At 49.1% G+C, this 22,407-nt stretch overlaps 1 protein-coding gene across 2 annotated transcripts; it reads right to left on the bottom strand.

The window, feature by feature from the left end:
* LOC138824299 (zinc finger protein ubi-d4) lies at positions 1 to 19,908 on the bottom strand. 2 transcript variants are annotated; one of them, XM_070018082.1, is made up of 12 exons: positions 19,782 to 19,852; positions 12,977 to 13,137; positions 12,513 to 12,620; positions 11,339 to 11,502; positions 9,490 to 9,582; positions 9,242 to 9,320; positions 8,693 to 8,734; positions 7,428 to 7,565; positions 7,162 to 7,290; positions 6,906 to 7,018; positions 5,708 to 5,789; positions 1 to 1,309 (listed from the first exon to the last, which is right to left on the bottom strand). In XM_070018082.1, exons 1-12 carry the CDS (start codon positions 19,811 to 19,813, stop codon positions 1,233 to 1,235), a joined length of 1,218 nt encoding a protein of 405 aa, XP_069874183.1. In that variant the 5' UTR covers positions 19,814 to 19,852; the 3' UTR covers positions 1 to 1,232. The 2 variants fall into 2 exon arrangements, with proteins under 2 accessions (XP_069874183.1, XP_069874184.1); XM_070018083.1 differs by lacking the exon at positions 8,693 to 8,734 and having other exon boundaries at positions 19,782 to 19,908.
* Between the last annotated feature and the right edge of the window lie 2,499 nt (positions 19,909 to 22,407).

Raw genomic sequence — 22,407 nt, 5'->3', positions numbered from 1 at the left:
TGTGTGTAAAAATGTTTATTTTTTTAAACTAATGTTTAGATGTTTAGAATACAGGAACTAAAGGGGGAGGGGGGGGAGACACCTCAACTCCAAAGTGACGGTGAGTTAGGGCCTGCCCGCAATGAAGGAAGAAGGCCAGTCCAGAGTGTCCTGGCATGGCTGTCCCTCCTACTTAATGTCAGTGCCACTAAGCAGAAAACCAAGGAATCAGGGTGTGAAGACCTTATCAGCTGCTAGTGAGCGTGCAAGGGAAGGGAACATCTATGCGGCACCCCTGTGACCTGGGAACTATCATACACAGGCAGGAGGCGGAGGCTCCCAATCTAGTTAAGGGCAAGAGGCTGAATGCCCAGGTCCAGGAAGGAAAAAAAAAAAAAAAGAAAAAAAAGAGGGGATTTTGGAGGTAGGCTTTTTATCGAGTTAAAAAACAGGCACATTATCCAACATCTCCTTGTGGCCCCCAAGCTGCTGGCCTGGTACCCTGGCACATCCCCTTTCCCCACAAAACCAAAGAGAACAAGGAAGGAGGCAGAAGATGGGGAAAAGGTAGGGAAGGCTTGGGTCACCAGAGACCACCCGTGAGTGAGCCAGCCAAGCACAGGAAAGACAGGGGTAGCTGCTAGTTCCCTGTGTGGGGTGCAGTGGGACAGGGTAGAGCCAGCCGAGTGACCAAGAACATCCTGGCTTAGGCAAGGGGCCCTGTTAGCAGAACAGAGGATCATAGGAGTGGGGGGGGGGGCGCTGAAGAGGCAAGGTACAGCAGCACAAGGGGCATGGAAAGCTCCTGTGAGGGCAGCCTCAGCTTGTTCACTCCCAGCTGCTCCCAGCAGAGGACTGGCCAGGCTAGCATCGTGGGGAAGGAACCCTGGAGACCAGAGCAGGGAGTCAGTCAGGGCCAAAAGAATTGAGCTACTCTCTATTTGAAACATCGTTTGAACCCTGTGATCACCAGGGCCTGAGCCCAAGGCAAGCAGAGTGAATGCACTTCATGGAGAACACAGAGAAGCGGGGCCCATAAATCTGCCCTGGGTAGCATGCTGCTCCTTTCTCCCTGAGGGCCTGGGGCCAGAGGTGGTCAGCGCTGCCACCTCCACTTGCTGTTGCCAAAGGCAGGTTGGCATGACCACCTGAGGCTCTGGACTTGTGAAAGAGGGGAGGAAGGGAAGGGGGTTATGAAAACCAAGGTGGAGGAGAAAAACATCTTCAGATATGTGGGGGAGCTGGGTGGCACATCAGGAGGAGTTCTGGTTCTGGTAGATGGAAGCTTTCTCCTTCAACAGGTCCAGACACAGGTGGCAGCTCCAGCTTCCTGCAGAGAAACAGAAGGGTCAGGTCAGGGTCAGCCCCCCCACAATCCTGCTGTCCTTCCATTCCCCACCCCTCTTCCCTAAGCAGACAGGAGAAATTCTGCAGTAGCAGTGAAAGGAACCCATCAATCTTCAAATACTGTGAAAATCATTCCCCATGAAGGTGAAGGCAACATTCAGAACCCAGATGTCTAGGCCCCCTCGGCCTCATAACAGCAGCCAGGAAGTAGAAGGGCCTGGGCAGACGCCAGCTTTTAAAGTGGCCTAGCTTTAGACTTGCGATTACAACACAATAGGCTTGGTTCTTCTGGCCTCAAAGTTAGAAAAAAAATCCTTTTTTTTTTTTGTCGGTCATGGGGCTTGAACTCAGCCTGGGCGGTCCCTGAGCTCTTCAAGCTTAAGGCTAGGGCTCTACCACTTGACAGCACCCTTCGGGTTTTCTGTTGGTTTATTGGAAATAAGAGTTTCATGGGGGCTGAGAAGGTGGCTCAGTGGAGTGCTTGCCTTGCAAGCCTGGGTTCAATTCCTCAATTCCACATAAGCAGAAAAAGCCAGAAGCAGCGCTGTGGCTCAAGTGGTAGAGTGCTAGCCTTGAGCCTTGAGCTGAGGGACAACACCCAAGCCCATAGTTCAGGCCCCCTGACTGGCAAAAAAAAAAAAAAAAGTTTCATGGACTTTCCTGCCAGAGCTAGCTTTGAACTGTGATCCTCAGATCTCAGCCTCCTGAGTAGCTGGGATTACAGGTGTGAGCTACCAGCACCAGGCAGAAACCAATTCTTATTTAAATTTAAGCCAGAGCTTTCTGCAAGCTGAGATGGCCTGCCAACATCTGTGTCTGAGCAGAGGCTAAAGACACAGAGGGATGATCCAATCTACTATGACCCAAGTCTAACTTCAAAGTGGAACAGGAAATAACTTCTCTGCAAGAAAAATAACTGGCTTATACCTTGCTATTATCTCTTACTATGATTGGATTCCTACCTCCCCCAAATTAGTTCTCAATGTTTTGATGTAAACAATTATGCATACATATGTATTTTTTTTCTCATTTTTTGCGGGTTCTGAGGCTTGAACTCTGGGCCTGGACTCTGTCCCTGGGCTTTTTTTGCTCTAGACCTCGAGCACTTAAGCCGCAGCCCCACTGCTAGCTATTTCAGAGTAGTTTATTGGAGATAATGCATCTCATGGACTTTCCTGCACCAGTTGGCTTTGAACCATGATCCTCAGATCTCAGCCTCCTGAGTAGCTAGGGTTACAAGCTTGAGTCATGGGTACCTGGATACATATGTCGTTTTGAACGTATTTCTGGAAAGAACCTCATAGGTCTTCAAAGACATATGACTTAAAAATTCAAGAGGAGCCGGGCGCTGGTGGCTCACGCCTGTAATCCTAGCTACTCAGGAGGCTGAGATCTGAGGATCGCGGTTCAAAGCCAGCCCGGGCAGGAGAGACCGTGAGACTCCTATCTCCAATAAACCACCAGAAAACCGGAAGTGGCGCTGTAGCTCAAGTGGTAGAGTGCTTGCCTTGAGCTGAAGAGCTGAGGGACAGCGCTCAGGCCCAGAGTTCAAGCCCCATGACCGACCAAAAAAAAAAAAAAAAAAAAAAAAAATTCAAGAGGAGGGGATGGGAAGGTGGCTCAGTGGTAGAGTGCTTGCCTTGCATGCATGAGGCTTTGGGTTCGATTCCTCAGCACCACATGAGCAGAAAAAGCTGGAAGTGGCGCTTTGGCTCAAGTGGTAGGGTGCTAGCCTTGAGCTGAAGAGCTGAGGGACAGTGCTCAGGCCCCGAGTTCAGGCCCCATGACTGCCAAAAAAAGACCAGAAAAACAAAAAAATCCAAGAGGAAGGTCCTTTCTAAGGTTAATGAGTAGAGATTGTCAAGCTTTTCTATAAAGTATTACCTATTTTAAGTGAGCCACAAGGGACAGTTTTACTTAAGATCTTTTTAAAACTCTCGGTTAAAAAAAAAAAAAAAAAGACTCTTTATCTTTTAAGTTATGTTAACTGGCTGTGGCTGGATGTGTTACCAACCATGACCTGAAACCTGAGGGTATGCTGACTTCTAGGGGCAGGACCCAGCTCCTGATGCTCCAGCTGGAGCACTACTTACACCTGTGGCCTTCTGTAACCTCAGTGTCCCATGAATATCCATGGGAAAGCCCGTCTGCAGTGAGTATTGATTCTGCCTACACTAAGCTGGTATTTGATGGAAGTAAAAAAAATCCAGGTGCCTCAGTGGCTCCTGTGATCCTAACTACTCAGGAGCTGAGATCTGAGGATCATGTTTGGAAGCCAGCCTGGGCAAAAAAGTTCATGAGATGTGTTCTACCACTTGAGCCACAGCGTCACTTCCGGCTTTTTTTTTTTTTCTGCTTATGTGGTGCTGAAGAATTGAACCCAGGGCCTCATGCATGTAAGGCAAGCATTCTAACACTGAGCCACCTTCCCAGCCCCATAAGACTTATTTCCACTAAACTACCAAAAAATCCAGAAATGGAGCTGTGCCTTGAGCAAAAAAGGTAAAAGACAGTGCCCAGGTCCTAAGTTCAGGACCTAGTAATGGCACCAAAAACAACCAAAAACCCAAACCAAGACACTATTTTCTTCAAAGCTCTTGAGCTGAAGAGCGCAGGGACAGCGCCCAGGCCCAGAGTTCAAGCCCCAAGACCGACAAAAAAAAATGCTGGAAGTGGAGTTGCTTAAGTGGTAGAGCACCAGCCTTGAGTAAGACAAACTCAAGGACAGCACCCAAGCCGAGTGTGTATGCATGCACGTGCACACACGCACACACAGCTGATTTACAGATTCGACATGGCAGCAGAAGTGTGACCCCCGCAGGTGTTAAAGGACTCGGACTTTTCTTAATGGCTACATGGCCTCATTCTCTACTGAATGCCAGCAGTCTGACCTACATTAAAAGTCAACTACCAACACATGGTGAACTTCTCTTGCCTGGAATACTGGCTCAGCAAGTGGGTAGTTGTTCCCTCCTAGATAAGCTCCAAATTCCCATATGAGAAGGCCTAACTAAGCTCAGAAATCCAGCCAGAGGTGACTGGGGAGATGCAGCCAGTCCTTGGTGCCACCCCTGGTTTGAGTGAAAAATCATTATTAAAGTAAACTACTGGGCTGGGAAGGTGGCTCAGTGGTAGAGCGTTTGCCTTGCATGCATGAGGCCCTGAGTTCGATTCCTCAGCACCACATAAGCAGAAAAAAAAAAAAGGCCAGTAGTGGTGCTATGGCTCAAGTGGTAGTGCGCTAGCCTTGAGCTGAAGAGCTGAGGGACAGCGCCCAGGCCCAGAGTTTAGGCCCCACAACCGGACCCCAAAAAACAAAAACAAAAACAAAATAAACTACTGCAGGGGGGCTGGGAAGTTGGTTCAGTGGTAGAGTGTTGCCTCACATACATGAGACCCTGGGTTCAATTCCTCAGCACCACATAAGCAGAAAAAAGCTGGAAGTGGCACTGAGGCTTAAGTGGTAAAGTGCTAGCCTTGAGCTGAAGGACAGCGCCCAGGCCTAGAGTTTAGCTCCCAAGACTGACCAAAATAAATAAATAAATAAATAAACTACTGCAGATGCAGAAACATCTGTCCAGAAACAACTTTCTTCCATACTGGAAAGGGGAAGGCAGAAGAAACAATACTCAAATCTATCAAGTTAGGAAAGCTGAAAGAGCAATGTTGTATCAGGCAAAGTGACAATTCAATTTTCTTTTCTTTTCTTTTTTGTCGGTTGTGGGGCTTGAACTCTGGGCCTGGCGCTATCCCTCAGCTCTTCAGCTCAAGGCAAGTGCTCTACTGCTTGAGCCACAGCACCACTTCCAGTTTTCTAGTGGTTTATTGGAGATAAGAGTTTCACTAGGGGCTGGGAAAGTGGCTCAGTGGTAGAGCGCTTGCCTTGCATGCATGAGGCCCTGGGTTCGATTCCTCAGCACCACATAAGCAAAAAGAAAAAAAGAAAAAAAAAAAAACTATAAAAAGAGTCTCACGGACTTTCCTGCCTGGGTTGGCTTTGAACTGTGATCCTCAGATCTCAGCCTCCTGAGTAGCTAGGATTACAGGCATGAGCCACTGGCGCCCGGCGACAATTCAATTTTCATACTAACTGGAGGGAAACAGCTCTCTCCTTCTGAGTGACTTTCTTCTGCTCAACATCTGTTCACTCCTGGACTATTAATTTGTTACTGAAGACAATGTGCAAACATTAAGCCCTTCAGGTTGAAATATTAGAAAAGTATCCCAAACTGAGGCAAGGCAAGGTGCTTTACTCTACTTTGGAAGAGTAAATGGCAACTCAGAATTTACTAGGTAGGTGATTTTACTGACAAATTGATTGTTCTGAGTAACTGATTATAATCCTGAGTAATGGATGAATTGATTGTTCTCAGCCACGTACCTTCAGGAGGCTCAGACATGGACGGGGTAAGACAGTACATGTGGTAGCCACGGTCGCAGTCATCACAGAAGAGCAGCTGGTCCTAGAGAAGCACAAAGGAAGAAGAGGGGACCAATGATTTAGGAGCCTCGGGCTACCTACAGGGGGAAGGCTTCCCAGAATATTGCTGCCAAAAAGAACAGCTAACAGGGAAGATGATACTGGACTCTACTCAGACCAAGTCACTATCATCCCCCATTTGAGTCCTATCAGAGCTCCTAAGTAATTACATGGCCTCCTCTTTGCCAACAATCTCTTTTCTATAAACCAGCCAAAGTTACCTTTAAAAAAAAAAACTTGATAGTCCAGGATCACACCTGTAATTCTAGCTAGTCAGAAGGCTGAGATGAGGATCACATCTTGAAGCCAGCTGAGACTCTTATCTCCAATGAATCACCAAAAAATACAGAAGTAGAGCTGCAGCTCAAGTGATAGATCAGTCCCTCATTATAAGCCTCCAGCAGCATCCCACTATATTTAGAACTTGAGGCCCAGGCATTGGGGGTGTAAGCTCAGTGGCAGAGCACACACTTAGCCTTTCCAAGTCTCTGGGGTCAACCCTGAGGCCCCACAGAACTGCTGGTACCTAGCTCTCTGATCCATCTCCCCCAGCTCTATTCCTACACAGAGGACAGGCTTCAGTCTGCCACACTGGCCTTCTTAGTACATGGAGCTCATCCACCTTATGGAGTCTGCACCAGCCAGCCTGGAAGCCGTGCACGGCACAGCTGCTCCTTTCTTTCTTGCTCTCCCTCCAGAACTTCTGGGATGTCTCAGTATTTTGCAAATTTCAGCATCAACCTTCCCTCTGCTAAAAGAGTCCGTCTGACTATTACTCTAAAACAGTATCCAATCATTTGTACATCACTGGTCTTATTGCTCCAAGGCACACAGTAAGTTCTCCCTTCCTTGCTTACTGCTGTTATCCACAGAATGCAGGGACTTTGTCTCGTTTGGTCTCATTAGAACCTAAAACTGGGTGTGACCTAAAGTTGGTGCTCAAGAAACTGGAGTTCCCAGGGGAATGGTGTGGAGGGGGGCAAGGGAGGAGCTTGGGCGGGGTGTGGGGGAGCCAGCTGGGGCGATGGTGGGGTGGGGGGATGAGGGAGGAGCTTGGGCGAGGTGTGGGGGAGCCAGCTGGGGCGAGCAGGACACCCACGTCGTTCTCTGAGGTGCCACAGAGGTTGCAGCACTTGCACTCAATGCACTGCCAACGGTAGGTTTTCACAGCCGCCATCATCACAGGGGTGAACTGGAGGCAGGAAGGATGCCCTGTTGGAAGCAAGAGAAACGAGGTTGTAAGTTGAAGCAGAGGTGTTGTGCGTGTCCAAGATGAGCTGTCTAGGATGGTGCTGAAGTGAGTGAGCCACAAGTCCCTCGGGACCAGACGCTGGGGCAGTCCTCTCTGGGGGTACCTGAGCGGCCACAGTCAGAACAGGACACCAGCTCTTCGGGCTGTCCTGTCTTCTTGTTGATCTTTGAGTCCCCCAGGCAGAAGTCGCAGTAGTTATTGGGCAAGGCCAATCCATCAGGACCCTTCTTGGCTATAGGGAAGAAAGAGAGCTTTGATGATGCTTCTGAGGGTGGGCCGTGCCTGGGTCGTTAACATTCCTGCAAGGAAGGGCTTTTACTACGAGACCAGCTCCTTGCCTGCTTGCCCACTCCCAACACCTCAGCTTACATTTCTGCTCCTCAGACCTCTGGGAAACGGGGGTGGGTGGCTGGGAGTCTTCCTTGTCCTCGCCCTCTTCCTCAGCCAGGTGGGAGTGGGCATAGTGGTAACTGAGGCCAGGTCGGTTCTTATAGCGTTTTCCACAAACTGGATGGAGAAGATTGCAGAGAGAGGTGTCAAGCTATAAGGAAGCTACGTCCCCACCCCTCCAAGCTGTGAGGCCCCGCCCGAAGCCCCCCATTCCTCCAGCAGCCTTGTTCTGGGGAGAATCCTAGTGATGATCCCTTCCCTTCTCTTTAGCCAGGAGCACCCCACAGCACTATGCTTTTCTGAACTGAGCGTCTAGTGGGGCTCAGCCTTCGTTGCATTACCACTTGCCCTGGAAATGGTAAGAGTCTGAGGAACTCCAGTCAGGAAAAGTCTATGGTTTTCACTACGGCAGGAAGGGTAAAAGTAAAAAAGAGACCTCAAAGTCAGTGAATGCGGGAGGTTCATGTGGCCCTGCACACAACACAAAGCCCGGCCCTGCTGGGTGGACAAAGGGCTCAGGCTGGCTTTCTTGGTGACCACCTACCAAATGAGCAGAGAGCAGTTGGCTCCCAAAGGAGCCACAACTATGCCTGCCCAGCAAGAAAAGCTGATTCCAGCAAGGCAGTCTGTAATCTTTTTTTTTTTTTGGCCAGTCCTTGGCCTTGAACTCAGGGCCTGGGCACTGACCCTAAGCTTCTTTTGCTCAAGGCTAGCACTCTTACCACTTGAGCCACAGTGCCACTTCCGGCGTTTTCTGTTTATGTGGTACTAAGGAATTGAACTCAGAGCTTCATGCATGCTAGGCAAGCACTCTACCACTAAGCCACACTCCCAGCCCCAGTCTGTATGTAATCTTGAGTGGTGACAATAAGGGCAAGGGGCCAAAAGGAAGGAATGAGGAGGCTGGGAGGAGGTGGAAGGATGGTGGGGACATTAGCTGACCACCAAGTGCCTGTGCATGGGACGGGAGCAATGGATCTGTTCATAGTGAGTTCCTCATAATGCTTTTGGAGCTACCCCATGCATGAGGCTGAGTGGCCTAGGAGTAAGCGTGAGGGAGAGAAGCAGTGAAGGCGGCTGCTGGGACTCTGGGGCGTGGAACACACCACTGTTCAGCAAGTTCTGCCCCCATGCCATTCCAGAGACTTCAAGACTAGCATCACAGGAGATGAGGAAGGCGGAGGAACAAGGGAAGAGGGAAAAGGGATAGGAAAACCAAAAGTCTGAAAAGTTGAGAGAGCTACCTCTCTGGGGCGCTTTCGAGGTATGCTTTTGTTTGAAACTATCTGAAAGACAGAAAGAAAAGTCATGAGAAGGAGGCCTTGACACACTGGAGACAAGGGCAGCGGCAACAGGAAAGCGGAGCAAGCAAGCGACAGAGAACCCCAGCAGCGGACGGAGCTCCGAGGTGGAGGCACGGAAGGAGGGTGAGCCAAAGCAAAGGGAAAGAGAACAGACACTGAAAACCTCAGGGCCGACCCCCTGTGCCCCCGCTCATTGGGCCAGCAGACCTGGACACTGCCCAAGGAGAGGCCAACCCTGCCTGCTAAGAAACCTCCCACTCCCCCACCCCAGGGGTCAGAGGAATCTCTCCCAGAGCATGCAGGTCCCACCGGTCATGGAGCAGAAGCCTGGGCCTCCCAGGGTTCTTGGAGGGAACTAGTCAGCAGGCAGATCAAGATCACAGGCTTGTTTCAGCACTCAGGGCAAGAACACAACCCTCCCTCCTCTCACATCCAGAGCAGGAGCTGGGTCCAAGGCAAAGACTACCCACCCACTAGCGAGGCACTCACTGTCACAGGCATACGGCTTGTCCCGGTCCTCTAGGATGGAAGCATCCAGCTTCTTCCGGGCACTGCCCACACCCTTACCCTGCCGAGAAGAGTACAAAGATGCCTTCACTAAAGTGCAGGACCCCAGGAGTGACCCTCTCCTGAGCAGCAGCTAATCTCATTTGACAGGAAGAAAGGGAACCAGAGGAAATCATGAGCCTCCCTGGACCACCCTGCCATGCACTGCCAGCAACATGCTGGCCCTTCACCTTGGACTTCCCCTTGCCCCGGCGCTTGGGAGTATCCTCTTCATAGTCCTCATCGTCAAGGTCATCCAGGAAGTCATCGGGCTCAAGAATCCGCTGAGTGGACAGACAGATCAGAATGAATAGAAATCATGACAGAATTGGCCAAGGCCACCCAGAACCTCCTCTCCTCTGGGACCTGGTCCCACCCTCATTCCTCACCCTACAATCAAAGTCCTGTTCCCTTCAATGCTTCTGTTCCTCTGTGCCTCTTTGTGCTGTTCCCTTGGCCTAGAATACCTCCCCCGCCCCTGATCTATTAAGTGGTCTAGTCAAATGCTCTGCTCCACCCTGTTGGACTGGCCTCTCTGAAAAATTATAGTCAGTAGTCCCTTTCTAACATGTCCTAGTTAAATGACAGACTTGGTGCTTATTGTGTGACCTTATGGGAAGTTTTTTTTTTCTGGTCACGGGGCTTGAACTCTTGGCCTGGGTGCTGTTCCTCAGCTCTTCAGCTCAAGGCTAGTAGTACTTTACCACTTGAGCCACAGCCCCATTTCTGGTTTTCTGGTAGCTAACTGGAGATAAGAGGCTCACGGACTTTCCTTGCCCAGGCTGGCTTTGAACCTTGATCCTCAGATCTCAGCCTCCTGAGTAGCTAGGATTACAGGAGTGAGCCACGGACGTCTGGCCCTTCTGGGAAGTTTTGTTTTTTGTTTTTTGTTTTTTCCTGGCCGGTCATGGGGCCTGAACTCTGGGTCTGGGCACTGTCCCTCAGCTCTTCAGCTCAAGGCTAGCGCTCTACCACTGGAGCCACAGCACCACTTCCGGCTTTTTCTGTTTATGTGGTGCTGAGGAATCGAACCCAGGGCCTCATGCTTGCAAGGCCTGCACTCTTACCGCTGAGCCACCGTCCCAGCCCCCTTCTGAGAAGTTTTAAAATGGCTCTGCTCCAGTCTTCCTGTGAAATGGGGACCATGAAGCCTACCCCATAAGACCCTGTATAAGCTAACAGAGGTAATGCATGGAAAAGAACTTAGCATGGTGCCTGGAATATCTTTTTTTTAATTTTTTTGATCAGTCGTAGGGTTTGAACTCAGGGCCTGGGCACTGTCCTTGAGTTTTTTCCACTCAAAGCTTGAGTCACAGTACCACTTGTGGTTTTCTGGTGGTTAACTGAGATTAGAGTCTCATAGACTTTCCTGCCTGGCTAGCTTTGAACCATGACCCTCAGCTCTCAGCCTCCTGAGTAACTAGGATTACAGGTGTAAGCCACCAGCACCTGGCTGATTTTCTTAGTTTTAAACGTAGTGTTGGTTTCCCAGTTGGCAGAGATGAGGCTGTTTTACTTGTGGATCTCCAGGGACTAAAAAACTTTTTTTTTTTTTTTCTTTTGTCAGTTGTGGGGCCTGAACTCTGGGCTTGGGCACTGTCCCTCAGCTCTTTAGCTCAAGGCTAGCACTCTTCCACTTGAGCCACAGAGCCACTTCTGGCTCTTTCTGCCTATGTGGTGCTGAGGAATCGAACCCAGGGCCTCATGCATACAAGGCAAGCACTCTACCACTGAGCCACCTCCCCAGCCCACTAAAAAACTTTATAACAAAAACTTTTGTGAAAAACAGGATGAATGAATGAGAGCCTATCCTTAGAAGGAAAGCAGCAGGACAGGGTAGGTGACAGGAGAGAAGTTTATCAGCTATAGAGGAAACCTCAGCTTCTGCTTCTGTTTTTGGTGGTCCTAAGGATTGGATTCAAGGCCTCAGTCATGCCAGACATTCCATCACTGATCTACTTCAGACTTGCTAAGGGGTGGCCCCTCCTGAAGAGCCTGGTCTCCTGCAAAGCTCCTTCAGCCATGGGGATAGTCTTATACCTTCCGTGCTCGACTATTGGTCACAGGAAACTCTCCCAGGCTGTCATCATCAACTCGGGGATCCGGGGCACCTCGCTTCTCCAGGGGGTCGGTGCGCAACAGAGCCTCTAAACTGCTGCCATCCTGAGAGATGAGCCCCTCCTTCTTCAGGGTCTGGTCTGTGTCTGCAAGAGTCAGAACAAAACAAGGCTCAGAGGGGCTAAAGCTTTGAGTGGACATAGTGCAAGCGTCAACCAGTCAGCGAGGAGCTGATTACATTTATAATCTCAGCTGCTCAGGAGGCTGAGATCCAGGGGATCACAGTTTGAAGTGAGTCTGGGCGGAAAATTCTTGAGATTCCATCTTCAAAATATCCAGCAAAGGGGTTGGGAATGTGGTTTAGTGGCAGAGTGCTTGCCTAGCATGTATGAGGTCCTGGGTTCCATTCCTCAGTACCACATAAAACAAAAAATAAAAAAATAAAAAAAAAGACAGCAAAAAGCAGGGCTGGTATCATGGCCCCATTTTACAATGCCAGCAGAGTGAGCTAGCAAGCTGAGTGAGAACAAGCCCTGAATTCAAACTCCAATACCACTAAAAACAAATTTTTTAAAGGCAGTCAACCAGTGTGCTACTGTTTTCTGCTGTTGAGCTCTCCAGGAATCAAGACACCCTAGTTCACTTAACACTGGAACATAGCTCTTTACCTGTTGACTCTGATAAGCTGAATTCTCTAAGGTAAGAAAGAAATTATATATATATATTTTTTTTGTTTTTTGTTTTTTCCTGTGCTCGTGTTGGGGCTTGAATTTAGAGCCTGGGTGCTGTCCCTAAGCCTGTGCTCAAGCCTAGTGCTCTACCACTTGAACCAGAGCTCTGCTTCCAGCTTTCTGGTGGCTAATTGGAGATGAGGATCTCAGACTTTTCTGCCTGGCCTGGCTTTGAACCACGATCCTCAGAGCTCAGCCTCCTCGGTGGTTAGGATTATAGGAATGAGACACTGGCACCCAGCCCTGATTCATTTTTTTTTCTTTTTTTTTTTTTATTTGTGATCATACTGTACAGAGGGGTTACCCTGATTCATTTTTGACTTTTGTTTTTACAGGAACTAGCACAGGGCCTGGCACTAGTGGATGGGAAACGGATCTGTTGCCATGCAGTGGGTACGCCCCTGCTCAAGCAGGGTGCCCCCTACCTGGTTTAATAGATGGGAAGGAAAGCCGGGGATCTTCAGGTGGGTGGGCTCGTCGCTTTTTTCGCCAGCGCCGGGCAGGGTAGGAATATAGCTGTCCAGAGGCCAATCCTGTGGGAGTCCCAATGAGCAGTTAAACCCTAACCCAATACTAGAAAATGATATTACACACTTTTGAGCTAAGTAGCTCCCCTGAGTTCTACAGCAAGGAAAGAATGCTGACAGTGTGAGCCTGAGGATTGGGTAGGATTCTGCATGGGGGGGAGGGAATGAGTATAAGCTTAGGCCAATCATGGCCTCCACTGAGGGGGGGAAGACAAAAAAAAAAAGCCGAGGTGAAGGTATGAACCTGTCAGCTTCATCCTCCCCATGAGGGGTGGGGGGTGGGGAATGATGACGACCATATTCATCCACAGGTAGGAGCAGGGGGGGAAATTCTCCTTGTGTCCCTGAGACTGTGACCTCACCTGGACCACGGTGTCGCTTTTCCATCCAGATGTAACAGTTGCTCTGGGCTACTCCCGTCTGAGAGTCCAGGAAAGGCAAGCGCACGCTGCGCTCGGCACACAGGCGGGCGTTGTAATTGTGGCACTGCTCCATGGCATCTTTGTAGTATTGCTCCCCAAGGCTGCAGGGTAGATAAAAAGCAAGGATGCAAGGTGCCAAACTATCCTGCTCCCCTGTCAACTGCTTCTCCAAAGGGCCCAGGGGACTGGGAAATCAGATCTAAGGGTTACATTTGCCTCTACTTCTGCCTCATGGGACACAAAGCCCCTCCACTAAGCCAGCATGAGGAAAGGCACTTCACAAATAAATTACCGTGAAGAACACATAATTTCATCAGACAAGCTGATGGGAGGCAGCGTTAACAGTGTAGCATTTGCTTGTGTCAGGTCCTGAGCTCCAGCTGAAATGAATGTTCATTCCTTGTTTCTCATCCATCTAGCTCTGTACTAGTTAAGATGTTACTTTTCTTAGCCTCTCTTATAAACAGGGAAAAAGAGTTCATCAAAGTCTAGGGAGCTTATTAAAAGGTTTTTTAGCAAACTATAAAAGCTTATGGAAGGAAATGTTATTTAGGTGGTTAGAGGTATGTCTCCAATTGTAGAGTGCCAACCAGTGAATGAGTACAAGGTTCTGAGTTTAAACTCTGGTTGGGGGGGGGGGGGAATATCCATTTAAAAAAAAATTGGGGACTGGGAAGGTGGCTCAGTGGTAGAGCGCTTGCCTTGCATGCCTGAGGCCCTGGGTTCAATTCCTCAGCACCACATAAGCAAAAAGAAAAAAGCCAGAAGTGGCGCTGTGGCTCAAGTGAGTGTTAGAGTGCTAGCCTTGAGCTGAAGAGGTGAGGGACAGCGCCCAGGCTCAGAGTTCAGGCCCCATGACTGGACCCAAAAATAAAAATAAAAATAAATTGGTAGAGTGCTAGCCTTGCAAAAAAGAGCTCAGGGTCAGCCCAGATCCTGAGCTCAAGCCCCAGACTGGCAAAACAACAACAACAACAAACAAAAAGCACACACACACAAAAAGCAAGCCAGGTACTAGTGGCTCACATCTGTAATCCTAGCCACTCAGGAGGCTGAGATCTGAGGATCACATTCAAAGCTAGTCAGTGGAAAGTCCACAAGACGTTTTTTTTTTTTTTTTTTTGCCAGTTCTGGGGTTTGAATTCAGGGCCTGAGCACTGTTCCAGAGCTTCTTCTTCTTTTTTTTTGTCAGTTGTGGGGCTTGAACTCTGGGCCTGGGCACTGTCCCTGAGCTCTTCAGCTCAAGGTGAGCGCTCTACTACTTGAGCTACAGCGCCACTTCCTGTTTTCTAGTGGTTTATTGGAGATAGGAGTCTCACAGTCTTTCCTGCCCGGGCTGGCTTTGAACCGCGATCCTCAGATCTCAGCCTCCTGAGTAGCTAGGATTACAGGCGTGAGCCACCAGCGCCCGGCTCCCAGAGCTTCTTTTGCTCAAGGCTGGCGCTCTACCACTTGAGCTACAGCACCACTTCCAGCTTTTTCTGTTTATGTGGTACTGAGGAATTGAACCCAGGGCTTCATGCATGCTAGGCAAATACTTTACCATCAAGCCATGTTCCAGCCCCTCCATGAAAGTCTTATCTCCAATTAATCACCAGAAAACCAAAAATAGAGCTGTGCCTCAGAGTGGTAGAGAAATAGCCTTGAGTAAAAGAGCTCAGGGACAGTACCAAGCCCTGAGTTCAAGCCCTAGGATCAACAATAGCAACAAAAAAGGCTGCTTGCTGAGTGACAGTGGCGCACACCTATAATCCCAGCTCCTCAGAAGCTGAGAGCCAAAGGACTGTAGTGTGAAACCACCCGGAGCAGCAGAAAAGCCCAGGAGTCCATCTCTAAAATAATCAGCAAAAAGCTGGGCTGGAGGTATGACTCAAATATAAGAGCACCAACTAAGCAAGCAAGCTGAGAACACATAGACAGAGTTCAAATCCCAGTACTAAAAAAAAGAAGGAAAAAGAGGAAGCTCTTTGGTATTATGAAATAATTTCTAAGATAATTAGGGAAAGAAAAAAAAGCAGCGGACAGAAAGGAAGGGAGAGGGAGAGAGGGAGAGAGGGAGAGAGAGAGAGAGAGAGGGAGAGGGGAGAGGGGAGAGAGGGAGGAGAGGGGGAGAGGGGAAGGGGGGTGGCCAGGTGGGCAGTGTTGTGGTGTCATAAGATGCTAACATTGTTTAACCAAGAAGTGGTTAAAAGCACATTGGCCTTGAGGGAAAGAACCTTAGAATTCCTCAAGGCTTTTATAAAGCACCTTATTAACAAGAAACTAGTCAAAAGACTCAGTTTGTATAGTGGCCCACACCTTTAATCCCAGCACTGGGGAGGCCAGTCTGGGTCACATAATGAGACTCTATCTCAAAAAAATGGGGAGGTGGAGGTAGGAGGTTTGAATTCTGAGGCCTGACCAGGCCAAACAAACCAACCAACCACACTCAGGGACCCAATCTAAAAAAAAAAAACAACTAAAAGCAAAAGGTCTGGGGATGTACGCTCAAGTAGTAAAGCATTGGCCCAGAAAATTTAACTCCAAATTCAACTCCCACCCTCTAACGACTCCATTTGAAATACAAAGTCAGGTTAAACACTTAGGAATTGTGTGTGTGCCTATAGTAGGGCTTGAACTTCAGGCCTCTAGCTTTTGCATGGCTTTTTTGCTCATGGCTGGCATTCTACCATTTGAGCCACATTTCATTTCTAACTTTTTGTTGTTGGCTGTGGGGCTTGAACTCTAGGTCTGGGCACTGTCCCTCAGCTCTTCAGCTCAAGGCTAGAGCTCTACCACTTGAGCCACAGCACCACTGCTGGTTTTCTGGTGATTAATTGGGGATAAGAGTCTCATGGACATTCTTGCCTAGGCTGGCTTTGAACCACGATCCTCAGATCTCAGCCTCCTGAGCAGCTAGGATTACAGACCTGGGCTACTGGCACCCAGCTCATTTCTAGCTTGAGTGTGGGCATGTACATGCGTGTGCAAATCCTGGAGCCTGGATGATGTCCCTGAACTTTTTTGCTCAAGGCTATTACTCTATTGCTCTATCACTGCTCTAGTTCTGTTTTCTTTTTTTGCCAGTTAACTGAAGAGTCTCAAACCTTTCTGCGCAGGATGGCTTAGAACTTCAATCCTCATATATCAGCCTTCTGAGTAGCTAGAATTACAGGCATAAGCCACTGGCACCTGGCTTTGTTTTTCTGTTTTGCCACTCCTGGGGCTTGAACTCATGTCCTCGGCACTGTCCCTGAGCTTCTTTTGCTCAAGCTGGCCCTCTTCCACTTGAGAAACAGCATCACTTCTAGCTTTTTCTGAGTACTCTATTGGAGATAAGAGACTCACAGCCTTCCTGCCTGGGCTAGCTTCAAACCACGATCCTCAGATCTCAGCCTTCTGAATAGCTAGGATTATAGGTGTGAGCCATCAGCACCCAGCTTGGCTCTATGTATTTTATTTGTTTTTTTTTGGGGGGGTCCGGTCGTGGGGCCTGAACTCTGGGCCTGGGCGCTGTCCCTCAGCTCTTCAGCTCAAGGCTAGTGCTCTACCACTTGAGCCACAGCACCACTTCCAGCTTTTTTCTTTTTGCTTATGTGGTGCTGAGGAATCGAACCCAGGGCCTCAAGCATGCAAGGCAAGCGCTCTACCACTGAGCCACCTTCCCAGCCCCAAGCTCTATGTATTTTAAAAAGCTAAAAAACTGCAACGACCAAAAGTCAAAACATGTACAAAGAGCCAACCTGTCCTTGTTCTTCAAAGTTTGACAAGCACTTGGGTAATAGAGGGTAGGACAACTCAAATTTATATGCAACCAATCTTACTGTTGTTCTGAAGATTGAGCCCAGGACTTCTCACATGCTAGGCATATACTTAACCACTGAGCCACACTCCAGCTCAAAATTTAATCAGCCTTAAAATGGACACACTGAAAGCAGCAGTGATTTAGTTCCCATAGTCTCCTCATAACCCATAAACATGTCTGGGATACACCAGACTGGATTTGGGAATAAAAAGACTGATTTGGCTGCATAGTCACCCCATAAACATGGACCTTTAATCAACCTCTGTTCCTTTTCAATAGATTAGGGAGGCTAGAGGCTAGAGGAGATGAGCTCTAACATGCCAGGATGAGAGAGACAGAGAACACAAGAGAACGAGAACGAGACAGGAGAACAAGTACACGTGCCCAGGCTTGACAGTGGGTTTGAAAGTAGGCCTCTGTAGCTTATGCCCACAATATGAGCTACACCAACAAACTCTGCTGAAATGGGGGCTTTCACAGCACAGCCAGAACGGAACACTGCATAGCTTAGCTTTGTTCCCAGCACACACCATACACAAGAGTCGGCAACAGGAGTACAGCCTGGCTTGATTCAATGAGCTGTAATGACTGTAATTTGAGGTAGGCATGAATCTTGTGTTGGAGAGCAAAGAGCAGAAGAGATCAGGCTCACATTTGCTTGCCTTTAGGAGGCAGCCATGACCTTACCACACAGAGGAAAATTGGATAAACAAGTGCAGCAGCTCCTTTGTTTCTGCTGATGGGAATTGATACTGACACTGGGAGTCAAATGTGGGAGGGCCAGCCCAGGCCGGCTGAAGGCTACCAAGTAAGAGCAAGGCAGTTGTCAAAGACTTGCTGGATGGATGGGTGTCCTGTCAGAGCTCTTTTAGGTGAGATTTCAGAAGCCAGGATAAGGATTTTGTTGGTTAAGAGGACTAAGAACAAAAACTTAGAACTATAGAGAGAAGGATTTGATGAGAGAACAAGAAATCACTCTGGTGAAGTTAAGGCTCCTGTAGCAAGAAATTTCAAGTTAACCTACCCCCCCCCCATCTTGTCACCTAACTCAAAAACTTTTCCAAACTAGTCAGCATTTTATAGTAGTTTATTACCCTAGTAAGTCCCCTTAAAGACTGTTTCAATTCTGACATCACTTTTGGGAGAGGCAAAGAACTGACAAACAGGAAAATCCTTCTTCCAGTACAAGAAATGGCCAAGTCAGAAAAGAGATAGTAGTCCTTCTTGACCCTAATGCAGTACCTCAACTGTCAGAAGACTCAGGCATTAGACTCCAGAGAAACACAGGATAATGAATCTCTTTCCAGGCAAAAAGAGATCCAAGGGTAGAAAGTGTTTCAACAAAAAGCGCATTACATGTAACTCTCAAAACCTGGGCAACTCTGACACTGTTACTACAGTTAGATTTCCTGGATACAAGATTTCTTTTCTACACTGCCCCCCACCCCCCAACCATGAAACCTGTGTCAAATCTCCCCTTACAATAGGATAGGGAGTCAACAAAGAGAAAGGCAGGAAAACAAAAGGAGGAACATCTGAGTCAGGAAAGATAACTATAAAAATGGTAGATCAACAGCGTCATTTCTATATTGAGGAAAATGTCAGCTTGAAGAGCTGGGGAATCTGGAGTGGGCAGATCAGAGAGGAAGATAATAGAGTTGGGAGGAGGGGTAGTTGAAAGCAGCAGCAGGATACAGCAAATAGCAAGCAGAGGGAAAAAAAAAAATAAAGCCACAAGAGAAGCAGGCACTTAGCTTAATGGAAGTGGGAAAGCATTCTTGAAGAAAAAGGCTCCAGGCAGGGGGAAGAAGCAACTTAACCTTAGAAAGAAGGAGAAGAAAGGCTCTTGGGAAAAATAGGGCTCAGTCCACAACAAAGACACATTAGGCTGTGACAGTTCCTTAGAACGGTTCCCAAACCTTTCACTCGGCATCTCGTCAAAGTCTTGTTCGCTAGACACCAAGTTTTCCAACCTCTGCATTAAGTCCCACATAGCCATTAAAAGGAGCTCGCCCCCCTCGGCGGGGCATTAGCCAACCCCTTTCAAAACTCACTTGGCAAAGTGGAGGTGTGGCTCAAACGGTAGAGCACCCGCCTTGCGCGGAAAAAAACCAGCAAGAAGAGCGTGAGGCCCTGAGTTCAAACCCTAGTTACCAGCAACCAAAACCAACAAAAGCACACCAACACCTCGCACGGCTTCCGTGTCGAGGGAGGAGGCGAACTACATCAATCCCCACACATCCAAGTGTCCTTTGACTCACAGGAAGCAGCCAATAGGTCAGTCCACTTGTCCTCAACAACCGTTAACTTTAACTTTGCTCGAAATCTGACCAGCACAATGGGGTCCCCCCCCCCGACCTCCCGAGGCCGCCTCCTGTAGGCTAGTAAGTCGTGTCTGGGACTACTTTGGGTCCGGCTTGGGATGGCGCAAAGACACCCCCCCCATCCCCAGAAGTTATTCCAAGTCTTCCCAAGGATACGCTTAGTCTTGGGGTATCTGCTACCCAAGCTCCCCCCATCTCCAAGCGTCGCGGGGAAGTTTTTCAGGGCTACCCCGCAGGGGCCGTCCGAGGGAGGCGCTCGGGGGCCGGCCGAGGGGGCGGCGCCCCGGGCACCTCCAGGGGGTCGCCGGGGCCCCGGCCCGCGCTCCTCGGGACCCCCGCGTCTCGGCAGAGGGCTGCGGATCGTGAGTCTCCCGCGGGTCGCAGGGCCCCGCACTCGCCGCTGAGCCCCGCAGGGAGGCCGCCCGTCCCGGGCCCCCGCGGGCCCCCCTCAGGGCCGCCACAAGTTTCCAAAGAAGCGCAACGTCTTCCCGGGAGTCTCCGGGGCTGCCCGGCCCTCGACGAGTCGCAACACCAACTTCTCGGCCGTCTCCGACTTATCTCTTCTCGCACCGTCCCCTAGTCCCGGGGCCCCCGAACAAGACCTTCCGGCGTGGGAGAGAAAGAAACAACCACTCACAGCTTCACTACATTCTCCACCACAGCCGCCATCTTCCCGGCTCCTCTCCCTCAGGCCGGGAGGCCCCGGAGCCCGCAGCGCGCAGGCGCAGAGGCTGCCCAGGGCACCCGCTTCCTCTTCCCTCTGCGCAGGCGCAGCTCGAGAGCGCGCGCGCGCGCGCGCGCGCGCACGAAGGGGAGCGCGGGAGAACGAGCTCGGTGCGCCGCCTCCAAGGAAAAGCGAGGGGAAGGTGGGGGAGCCCGTGTGCGCAGGCGCAACTGGGATAAACGCGCAACTGGAGGCGCAAGCGAGTCCCTCCTGCTCCCTACAGAGCAGAGGCACGAGGGCCTGTCCTGGTGCAGAAATGAGAAGGCCAAAGGTTGGTGGAAAGCCAGGAGACCTGGGGAGAGGTGTCCTGACTCACTTGCTTTTAGTTTTGTCCTCAAAGGTGAGGAGCTAGTGGGTAGCCCAAAGTAAGAGCAGTACCCACACAGGTGCCCATTTCTGAGGGAGGAAAGTGAACACTCAGAACTAGGCTGTTCCTTAGCCTGTCAGGATCTGACAAAAGGTACCTTACCTAGCCGGACACGCATGACTCACACCTGTGATCCTAGCTACTCAAGAGGTTGAGATCTGAGAATTAGCTGGGCAGGAAAGTCTCTGAAATTCTTATCCCCAATTAGCCACCAAAAAGAAGTAGGGCTGTGGCTCAAGTGGTACAGCTCTAGACTTGAGCACAAAAGCTCAGGGACAGGCCTAGAGTTCAAGTCCTAGGAACAGCACAAAAACAAATCATAGTACCACTAAGTCCAGCCCTTGAACTTCACTATATCCTCCTCTTCTTGGCTTCCTACCCGTAAGGGCATTCTGGCCACAATTTCCCCTGTGCAAATTTTCTTATCTCTTCTGTACCCTGCATTTTTCTTTCCATATGAAATCAAGCAAATCTGTGTGCAAATATGGTTTAATGTCCCCCTTAAAAAATTAAAAATGTGCCGGGCGCTGGTGGCTCACGCCTGTAATCCTAGCTACTCAGGAGGCTGAGATCTGAGGATCACGGTTCAAAACCAGCTGGGGCAGGAGAGACCTTGAGACTCCTATCTCCAATAAACCACCAGAAAACCGGAAGTGGCGCTGTAGCTCAAGTGGTAGAGTGCTTGCCTTGAGCTGAAGAGCTGAGGGACAGCGCCCAGGCCCAGAGTTCAAGCCTCACAGCCGACAAAAAAAAAAAAAAAAAAATTAAAAATGTAAGCCACACTCCAGATACTCAGGCCTATAAACCTAGGTACTTAGGGAGCTGAGATCTGAAGGTCAAAGTTTAAAGTCAGGGAGGGTAGACAAATCAGTGTGACTCTTCTCCAGTTAACCATCAAAAAGCCAGAAGTAGGACTGGGAATGTTGCTCAGTGGTAGAGTGCTTGCCTTGCATGCATGAGGCCCTGGGTTCAATTCCTCAGCACCACATAAGCAGAAAAAGCTGGAAGTAGAGCAGTGGCTCAAATGGTAGAGCGCTAGCCTTGAGCTGAAGAGCTGAGGGGACAGTGCCCAGGCCCAGAGTTCAAGCCCCATGACCAACCAAAAAAAAAAAAAAAGAAAGAAAGAAAAAGCAATGACAAACATAGCTAAATAATAGCTATTCAACACACTGAGCCAGCATAGCAACCAGGATCTAGTGTCTTATAAATAGGAGCCAAGAAGCAGGAGTGGAGGGGCACTCTTATAATCTAAAATAATGACTCTTGGGGGCTGGAAAGGTGGCTCAGTGGTAGAGCGCTTGCCTTGCATGCCTGAGGCCCTGGGTTCAATTCCTCAGCACCACATAAGCAAAAAGAAAAAAGCCGGGGGCTGGGATGTAGCTCAGTGGCAAAGCGCTTGCCTAGCAAGTGCAATGTCCTGGGTTCGATCCCCAGTACCAAAAAAGAAAAGACAAAAAAAAAAAATACAGTTAAAAAATAAAAGAAAAAAGCTGGAAGTAGCGCTGTGGCTCAAGTGGTAGAGCGCTAGCCTTGAGCTGAAGAGCTGAGGGACAGCGCCCAGGCCCAGAGTTCAGGCCCTATGACCAGACCCAAAAATAAATAAATAAAATAAAATGAAAATAATGACTCTTGCAAAATGTGTTCTGTTTCTGCATCTCTGGGCTCTGGCTTTAGACTCCAAAGGAGAAATTCTTCCACCAGGGGGCACAAGAGAGGTTTCTGTAAATCATGAGATGAGGTTTGGTTATGGTCCATTTTTTGCTCTACATGCATTTAGGGGCAGGGAGAATTATAAATGAAAGTTAGTGAATCCTCTGAGATGTTCCTACTTAATATTACATTCAGGTAGTTAGGCCAGAAAGACTACTGATTAGGCGTTTGATTCTAGTCTCCCACTTTAAGACAAACTAAAACAGAAAGTGAAAATGATAATCTTAAAATCATTGCAAAGCTAGAACTAATTACTAGGCCAACATTTAGGATCTAAAATCCAGAGTAATCCCAGAATTCAATACAGTTTTTATCCTGGGAATATTTGTTGATCTGGAAGATACAGTAACTGTGAAAGTAAACTGTTGTTTGTCAGTTTTTATGGGGAGGAACAGAAATTAAAATCCAAGACTTGCCCACAATTAGAAATCAGATACTTCACCACTGAGCACTTGCATACTT

The sequence above is a fragment of the Dipodomys merriami genome, unplaced genomic scaffold (assembly GCF_024711535.1).
Source record: "Dipodomys merriami isolate MVZ:Mamm:240054 unplaced genomic scaffold, mDipMer1.0.p SCAF_128, whole genome shotgun sequence".
Taxonomy (NCBI): domain Eukaryota; kingdom Metazoa; phylum Chordata; class Mammalia; order Rodentia; family Heteromyidae; genus Dipodomys; species Dipodomys merriami.
Note: the sequence above shows the minus strand (reverse complement) of the source record. Positions and strands in the feature narration are given on the sequence as shown.